We start from the raw sequence: 8,841 nt of genomic DNA, 5'->3' as shown, positions 1-8,841 counted from the left end.
GAGAGCTCGCTCGCTCGCTCGCTCGATCACTCGATCGCTCTTCTTCACCGTACGCACGTACTGTACGAGGCCCACGGCCCAGTCCGTGGGTCCAGGCGCGGCGTGGCGAGAGACCTTCGCCGCACGTCGTCAGTCGGGCAGGCGGAGGCCCACAGTACAGTAGCTAGAGTACTAGTACCGCTCAAAAAAGAAAAAAAACAACGAGGTGTACTAGCAGTAGGGGTGGGAGGTGGCCTCTGGGAGCGATTTCCGCCGTTGGTTCCCCCGGTGATGTGTCGGGGCGGCAGCGGTGCCGTCGCACGGGTTGGAAAACGGACAAACAAACCGTGGGCGTCCAGGTGAGTCGAACGCGCCGGGGCAGCCAGCCAGCACGCACGCCGCGCGTCCGTCCGTCCGTGCGTGCGTTAACTGACTGCAAAAAGGAGGAGCGAAGCCGACGGCGGCGGCCAGTTGTCGGATCCGGTCGCGCGCCAGCGTATTCCACGGCGAGGGCAAGCTGTGGGCGGGCGTCGAGACCTGAAGGCAACAAAAGCAGCGACGGGCACGGCCAAGGAGGCATCACCCCGACGGTGGCAGCGGCGGTAGCGTGGCGGGCGGAAAGGCGGGCCGGAGGCGTGCGGCGAGGGCCAGGCAAGGGACGGTGCGGGGGGCGGTAGCGGCACCGTCCGTCCTGCGCCTGCACATGGCCGGGCATGGGGAACGGTGGGGCTGGGGATAGCGCCAAGACGGAAAGAGAGTAACGTAGCCAGTCCAGTCCGGGCCATGCCATGCCGGCCTCACGCTACGCTCGGGCACGGTGCTCCCTCTGCTGCCTGGGCTGCTCCACACCGTCCGTTCGCTTGCAGTGCAGTGGGACGCCAACGCCTCGGCCCGCTTTATATGCCCCGCCCTCCACATCACCACAGCCTCCGAACTCGACGGCTCGACCGTCTCTCCTCTCTCTCTCTCTCTCCCCCTCACCACCACATCAGCGGGGCCACCCCCGGCCTCTTCTTCCCTGCATTTGATTGATCCGTCGCTTGCCCGGTCGCCCGTCGATCCGTTTACCCGCCGTCCGCCCGTCCCCGGCAGCCGCAGCCGCACCGCAGGTAACAACACATTTCACCCCCTCCCTCCCCCCTTGCCGATTCATTAATTTGCATTCCGGTGGCGCAAAGGTGGCGGGCGGGCGCTGCCTGTTCCTCCCGGCCGGACTCCGCCGCGCATTAATGCCGCCCCATTCCGACGCGGGCGGGCGGGGCACGGGAGGGGCGGTGGTGGACCGATTGGTCGGGCGGCGGTGCGTACCGGTGGGGGCGCCCGTGAGGTGAGTGAGTGAGTGACACCGCGCGCGCGGCGCCGGCGGCGTGGTTGGGGCAAAACTGTCGACCGGCCGCTGGCGAGGAGGGAAGAGGACGGATCTTGTTGCCAACTTAATTTCAGGATCACGGCCGCTCGGTTTCTCATTAACACTAGCAGTACCATGCTGATTTATTTTCCTCCTGTCTGAATTAACTGTTGCCAACGACTGAATATCATCACTTCACTCATTTCATTCGTCGCTGTAAAAGGGAGGAGGCTCGCCGGTGATTGGGGCGAGTCCTCCTTTCCTTTCCTCGATCTCTACTTGTGCCCAGTGGTGATTGCAGGAGCATTTGTTTTGCGTTCCCGACGACAGGAAAATCGAGTCCTCCTTGGATCCTGCGCGCCCTGCTAAATTTTCTTCAAATATTGCGGCTTCTAGGCTCTGACCAGCTCGGTTTCATCATCGCCGCTGCCTTAAAAACAGCACCACTCACATGTGCATCTTTCCTCGTGTCCACAACAAGTTCACATGTGCAGTGAAATCCTCGTGCAAGTCTCCGTTTCCACTTGCAAAGTTCATGGGGATATTCTGCCTTGCTTCCCTTTGAGTTCAGAAGAGGAAACAGCGAAGGAAGAACGCCAGCCACAAGATCAGAGGATCACCTCCTGATTCACGTGACCCTGCCCTGAAAAGTCACAAAGTCCTCGTCACCTTTCCCACTCTTCCACTAGTCCCTTTTCCCATGATCATTGTTCTGAAGTATACTGAACTTTACAGAGGGCCGTGACCCGTGAGAGAGGGGAAAAAGCCCGTGCTCTTTTTTGCTCGACCTGTAAATTCATCAGTGATTTGGGCCAAGTCATGTGCCTTCCATGCTCCAATCTAGTCTACCAGTTAATGGATTCTGAAGATTCCATGGTTGCTGATCGTTCTCAACTTCTCATCTTGTTGCAGTTGCAGGTGGACTGCGAATGTCATCGATGCAGTTCAGCAGCGTGCTGCCCCTGGAGGGCAAAGCGTGCGTCTCCCCCGTCAGGAGAGAGGGCTCCGCCTCCGAGCGCCTCAAGGTCGGGGACAGCAGCAGCATCAGGCACGAGAGGGCCTCCAGGAGGATGTGCAACGGCGGCAGGGGCCCCGCCGCCACCGGCGCGCAGTGCGTGCTCACCTCCGACGCCAGCCCAGCAGACACCCTTGTGAGTTTCATTCCATCCGAACCAGATGATGATCGAATTGCAATGGAGACACTCTGTTATGTTAGCATCTCTGACTTTTTGATGCAAAAAAAAACACCTGCAGGTTCTCCGGACGTCCTTCCGCAGGAATTACGCCGATCCGAACGAGGTCGCGGCCGTCATACTCGGCGGTGGCACCGGGACTCAGCTCTTCCCTCTCACAAGCACAAGGGCCACACCTGCTGTAAGATGACACATTTCATCATCCAGTTCTATGTTTTTAACTGTCTTGCTCTTTTCTATTACAGGTTGATAGTTTGACACTAGTACATCTCAGTTGCAGAAATGAATTTTAAAAAATCTGTGTTACTTACAGAAATGTTCTAGAACATTTCCCAGTTTTAGGTAGATAGGAATGAGAAAGCTTTATTCAAATTTCAGTTGTCATCTGCACATGTTAAATTATTTGGATAGGACCAGTTGAAGTACAGCTCATTCAGTAGCAAGTTTTCTGCATTGTGTTGTGTTTAAATCATTATTAGCAGCAGTGGTTTCTGTAGCCGGACCCGATGATGCCCCCCACTTTAACCGACATGATGTCAACCTCAAGGCTATCAGTGACCATGCATGTAGCCCGTCCAGTCATCTTCGGATCGCCAGCCTGAATCTTGTTCCTTTCCCTTTGTTGCATTGCTCAGGTTCCTATTGGAGGATGTTACAGGCTCATCGATATTCCCATGAGCAACTGCTTCAACAGTGGCATCAACAAGATATTCGTCATGACGCAGTTCAACTCGGCCTCTCTTAATCGTCACATTCACCGCACCTACCTTGGCGGGGGAATCAATTTCACTGATGGATCTGTTGAGGTAATTGACCTCAGCTTATTAGTTTGTACTCAACTTTTTTTATGATCTTCATCTCGATGTATTGGGCTTTTAGCTGACTACAGCACACGTTGACTGATACACCTTTTTGCAACAAATAGGTATTGGCCGCGACGCAAATGCCCGGGGAGGCTGCTGGATGGTTCCGCGGAACAGCGGATGCCGTCAGAAAATTTATCTGGGTGCTTGAGGTGAGAAGAGTATCTAGGAGCACATGGCCCTCCTTGCACCTCATACTTGTAAATCTGGATCTGTTAGAGTAATGCTTCTTGTGTTCTGTCTACCTCTCCAGGACTATTATAAGAATAAATCCATAGAGCACATTTTGATCTTGTCGGGCGATCAGCTTTATCGCATGGATTACATGGAGCTTGTGCAGGTTTGTGATGTTCTCTTTAACCAGCTCTAGTGTATGTTCTGTTTTGAACTGGCTGACCAAGCGTATTCATACATCCTTTACAGAAACATGTGGATGACAATGCTGACATTACTTTATCATGTGCCCCTGTTGGAGAGAGGTATTAACTATTCTTGTACATCCCAGATCCTTGTTTATGAGTTGTATCTTCCTTTTGGTGAAGTTGCACTGCATCCTGATTTGCTTTTCTTTGTTTTGGAAGCCGGGCATCTGAGTACGGGCTAGTGAAGTTCGACAGTTCAGGCCGTGTGGTCCAATTTTCTGAGAAGCCAAAGGGTGACGATCTGGAAGCGATGGTTAGCACTGGTCTTAGCTCACTGTGTCAGATATATGCCTAAAGATATAACTGTCTTAAATAAGTTGCAGTATCTGAAATTTAAGCCATTGATCATTGCAGAAAGTGGACACCAGTTTTCTCAATTTCGCCATCGACGACCCTGCTAAATATCCATACATTGCTTCTATGGGAGTCTATGTCTTCAAAAGAGATGTTCTGCTCAACCTTCTAAAGTAAGAACCTGCTCTCGTGACGATGCCGTTGTCCTGTCGGTCTGAATTCTAATATCTGCATTCTCAGGTCAAGATACGCAGAACTACATGACTTTGGGTCTGAAATCCTCCCGAGAGCTCTGCATGACCACAATGTACAGGTAAACTAACAGTGTGAGCTTCATTCATTGTTTCTGTTGGGGAGGTAGCACTGCATGAAATGCAGTCTGTAAAACTATTTCCTATGTGTTGCACGAAGTGGCCGTTCATTTGACTCTGTTTTTGTCAGGCTTATGTCTTCACTGACTACTGGGAGGACATTGGAACAATCAGATCCTTCTTCGATGCGAACATGGCCCTCTGCGAGCAGGTGCCATTCTATTTTTGGGTGCTTCCAAATTTGACTTCAGTTGTGCTAATATGATAATTGATAAATGATAAAGCTACATTAAGACTCTTCACTTAATACATTTTTCAGTATTTTCACACAGTTTCTTCATTGCAGCCCCCAAAGTTCGAGTTTTATGATCCCAAAACTCCCTTCTTCACCTCGCCTCGATACTTGCCACCAACAAAGTCAGACAAGTGCAGGGTACGTGTTAGAACCAACCTGCCATTGAGACTATTCCATACAAGCCTCGGTGGTAAGCATCTGATATGGATTCTTCTGTGTGCAGATCAAAGAAGCGATCATTTCGCACGGCTGCTTCTTGCGTGAATGCAAAATCGAGCACTCCATCATCGGCGTTCGTTCACGCCTAAACTCCGGAAGCGAGCTCAAGGTATGCCTTTTCGCACCGAATTAATGCATGTGGTGCGTGTCAACTGTAAAGTCAAATCATCATGTGTCTGAACGCTGTCATTCTTCTGAATGGTGTTTGTTTGCAGAACGCGATGATGATGGGCGCGGACTCGTACGAGACCGAGGACGAGATATCGAGGCTGATGTCGGAGGGCAAGGTCCCCATCGGCGTCGGGGAGAACACAAAGATCAGGTGGGAGAGACTGATCTGTACCTCAGAAACAGCACGTATCGTTCGGCGCAGGTGACACATTATCTCTAACACTTTTTGCGTGGATACATTGCAGCAACTGCATCATCGACATGAACGCGAGGATAGGAAGGGACGTGGTCATCTCAAACAAGGAGGTAAGACACTCTCCTTCAGAGTTCAAACTTGGTCCCAAAGTTCTGAAGAAAACAACACTTGTCTCTGAAACCATGCCGCTTTGTGCCATTTCTGTCAGGGAGTGCAAGAAGCCGACAGGCCGGAGGAGGGGTACTACATCAGGTCCGGGATCGTGGTGATCCAGAAGAACGCGACCATCAAGGACGGCACCGTCGTGTAGAGCGCCGCCGGGTCGGCGCGACAGGTTCTGCGACAACCTCTGCGCTGCGTTGATCGTCGTCGTCGTCTCGAGGCCCGGGAGGGACTGAAGAAGTGACCCGGGGACGGGAGGCGTTTGAAGCTTGAATGACTGAGAAGGCGCGCGCGGGCAGCATTAGTAGTAAGTAGTAGTAAGGAGCAGTGGAACAAAGTAATAGTCGTTCGTTTTTCCCCTGTAATAAATAAGAGGCTGTGTGTTGAGGTAAAGAAGTGGCAGCGATCAAACAAACTCCCGGGGGATGTTCGTGTAAATAAAACTCTATCTAGACCTGTGAAATTTTCAGGGGGTTTTCTTGTCGACCGACGTTGCTTTCGAGTGGTGGTTGCTTTATCTATGAAGCGGAGCGAAAGACCATTTCGAGACGCTGCCACTTTGGTAGCTATCGGGCGGTTCCCAGAGTATCGGCGTCAGCTCTGATTGCCGCCGCCGTTGCGACCGAAGGTGGAAATGACCGGACCGGATACGGTTAGGAACTTCGAAATTTAGAACTGTGAAGCCTCGGTAGCAAGAGCGCTGGTGGTGAAGTCCCGATGCGGATCTCGCCGGGCACCCTCGGTCCCTCCTCATCACACCATCTGAAGGAGAGGAGGAGGAGCGGCGGTGCCGCCTATTTCCTCGAGCCTCGCCGTACTGGTTTGGGTTGAGGGGAAGGATGCAGCACAAGTCTTCATGGCCGTCTGTCCGGCCACCCTTGGAAGCTTCTGGTTTTCAGAGGAAGGCAATGTATCAGGCAGCTGCTACCTTCTCCATTAGATCAAAGCTTCTTGTTCGTCTCGATGGAACTAGATGAATTGTGCAGGTACCAGCTTCAACCTCCTCTGTTGCACAAGGGTAACCCAGAATGAGATTTTTCTTGGAAGAAATGAAGAATGAGATGAGCTGCAGACTCCGCTGTAATTGTGAGGCACATCCTCTTGAAGCAAATGATGTGCAGTTCAGCCTTGTCAACCATAGGAATTTTTTTGCCTTGCATTGCCTTGGATTCTAACCATAGAATGAGATGAACGCGACGATGATGGGCGTGGAGTTGTATGAGACCGAGGACGAGATCTCGAGGCTTATGTCCGAGGGCCACCGGCGTGTCAGTATGCAGCTGCTATCGCTTGGTGTGAAGCAAGCGACCCGATCGATACAGGCACGGAAGAGAGCGGAGGTAAGGCGTGAGATTTAAGTGTAGTTGGGCCATGGGCCTGGTGTACCCGAGTGGTGTGGGCCGTGGGCCGTGTGCAAGTCGACCGAGCGCAGTTATAAGCTCGAGGTGGAGTCTGTAGCAAGTTATCGAATTGAATTTGAATCTATTCTGTCTCTGTTATCCTCTTCCTCTGCCTGTCGTCTCCTGCCTTCTCTCTCTCTCGTCAATTCCCCATTCCAGATCGAGAGTTTGACGGAGAATCCACCCCAAATCCGGCGAACTGACCCGTTCTCCGGCAAGGGTGTGACAATCTGGTATCAGAGTTTCCGGTCCGTGGCTCGCTTCCGCAACCTCGAGAGCGTACCCAGCAAATTCCGAGGCGACGGTCTCCGGTCACCCTAGGGTTCGACTGGTGTAAATCCTGACCTGAGGTGGGTTGCTTCAGAGGGAGGCACCACGGCCAAGTTCAAGCCAGCGCGCAGACGCGACACATCACCGTGGAGATGGAGGCGTTCCAGGAGCGCATGTTGAAGGAGTTCGCCGCGATGCGGGCGGAGCAGAGCAAGCTCGCAGGAGCGGCCGAGATTTGCCAGCGTCTGGAGGCGCTCGACGCGAAGCTGGAGGAGCAGTCGCAGCGCCTGGACCAGGTTCAGGGGAAGGTCAACCTCTCCTGCGACACCCTCGGCAAGGTCCAGCAGGAGCAGGTGCAGGCTGGCAAGCAGAGCGTGGCGACATCAGAGGCAGCGCGGCCAGCGCCTGTACGTCCCCACCGTCAATTCAGACCGATGGAGTGCTCAGTGCGGCTCCAGGATCAACGGCGCGCAGCCAGACTCACCACAACCAGGTACCTGTCGCAAATCCATATCCCAGTGGAGAACAGGGTGAACATGTGTTGTGTGATGATGCGACTGGGAAGCGGAGTTGGATGCCTAAGATGGATTTTCCTAAGTTTGATGGGACGGGGGTGCGTATATGGCTCGATCAATGCGAGTCATTCTTCCTGTTGTACAACATTCCTGAAAATTTCCTGAGTCACGTCTACATCTCTGAATTTGGTGGGCAATGCAGCGCATTGGTTTCAGTCATACAAACAGATGGGAATCTGGCCTAACTGGCAGCAATTCTGCGAAGCAGTGACAGAGGAGTTTGACATAAATGTCCACAGAGAGCTCTTGCAGGATTTGATGAGGCTGAAGCAAGTGGGTACAGTGGAGGAGTACAAGAATCAGTTCTACCAACTGGTGTATAACATCAGGTTATATGAGCCTGCTCTCAGTGATACTTTGTTGGTCACACGGTTCATCTTGGGTTTGAAAGAGGAGTTGCGTGCAGCTGTGGAATTGCAACTGCCTGTTAATGTGCAAAAGGCCGCCCTGTATGCTATGGTGCAAGAGCGACTGTTATTGCAACCAAAAGGAGGCAAGCCTGGTTACCAGAAAGGGCAGCACAATAAATAGGACAACATGAATTCTTTTGCCCCAGGTGAATTATGGAAAGCAAGACAGCTCAAAGAATACAGGAGGGCTAATGGACTGTGTTACAGTTGTGGGAAAAAAATTGTCCCAGGGCATGTTTGTGCTACAACAGGAGGTACTAATGATCAGTTGAAAGCTGTTGAATGTGTGAATCCTCATGAAATTATTTCAGATGCACTGTTGGATGCCTTGCTAGAGGAACATCAAGAGGAATGTGCAACAATTTCAGTGCAAGCTCTGTCAGGTGCACCTCATCCAAAAACTATTCAGTTCAGAGCTCTGATTGGAAATCAAGTGGTGCTACTTCTCTTGGATTCTGGCAGCACCCATACATTTGTGGACCAGGCCTTATTGGAGAGGATCAAAATTACTCCTGAAGCTTTACCTGCACCAATTTCAGTTAAGGTGGCAAATGGTGATCAGCTACAGTGTACGTAAACAGTATCCAACCTCACCTGGTGGTTGCAAGGCCATAATTTCACTAGTCCTATGAAAGTGTTGCAACTGGGTGTATATGATATTATTTTAGGTATGGATTGGTTAGAGAAGTGAGGAGTGATGCAGTGCCATTGGGCTGAAAAGTGGATACAGTTT

General features: G+C 52.0%; 1 protein-coding gene across 1 annotated transcript; it reads left to right on the top strand.

Moving 5' to 3' along the window:
- Window positions 1-349: 349 nt before the first annotated feature.
- Window positions 350-5,939, top strand: LOC109739994 (glucose-1-phosphate adenylyltransferase large subunit, chloroplastic/amyloplastic). Its single transcript, XM_020299046.4, has 16 exons — window positions 350-1,088; window positions 2,240-2,478; window positions 2,582-2,701; window positions 3,156-3,326; window positions 3,446-3,535; window positions 3,637-3,723; window positions 3,807-3,862; window positions 3,965-4,058; window positions 4,160-4,272; window positions 4,340-4,412; window positions 4,541-4,621; window positions 4,757-4,843; window positions 4,929-5,033; window positions 5,140-5,246; window positions 5,341-5,401; window positions 5,500-5,939. Exons 2-16 carry the CDS (start codon window positions 2,257-2,259, stop codon window positions 5,599-5,601), a joined length of 1,569 nt encoding a protein of 522 aa, XP_020154635.1. The 5' UTR covers window positions 350-1,088; window positions 2,240-2,256; the 3' UTR covers window positions 5,602-5,939.
- The last annotated feature ends 2,902 nt before the right edge of the window (window positions 5,940-8,841 follow it).

This window comes from Aegilops tauschii, chromosome 1 (genome assembly GCF_002575655.3).
Source record: "Aegilops tauschii subsp. strangulata cultivar AL8/78 chromosome 1, Aet v6.0, whole genome shotgun sequence".
Classification (NCBI taxonomy): Eukaryota; Viridiplantae; Streptophyta; class Magnoliopsida; order Poales; family Poaceae; genus Aegilops; species Aegilops tauschii.
The sequence above is the reverse complement of the archived record's forward strand: the minus strand, read 5'-3'. Positions and strand labels throughout refer to the sequence as shown.

What these genes read in the sequence shown, in the direction of transcription:
- LOC109739994 (XM_020299046.4), top strand. Translation starts at nt 2,257, where the DNA reads ATGTCATCGATGCAGTTCAGCAGCGTGCTGCCCCTGGAGGGCAAAGCG. An exon ending in ACATGGCCCTCTGCGAGCAG is followed by an intron (nt 4,622 to 4,756) that starts GTGCCATTCTAT and finishes TCTTCATTGCAG; the next exon opens with CCCCCAAAGTTCGAGTTTTA. An exon ending in CAAAGTCAGACAAGTGCAGG is followed by an intron (nt 4,844 to 4,928) that starts GTACGTGTTAGA and finishes TTCTGTGTGCAG; the next exon opens with ATCAAAGAAGCGATCATTTC.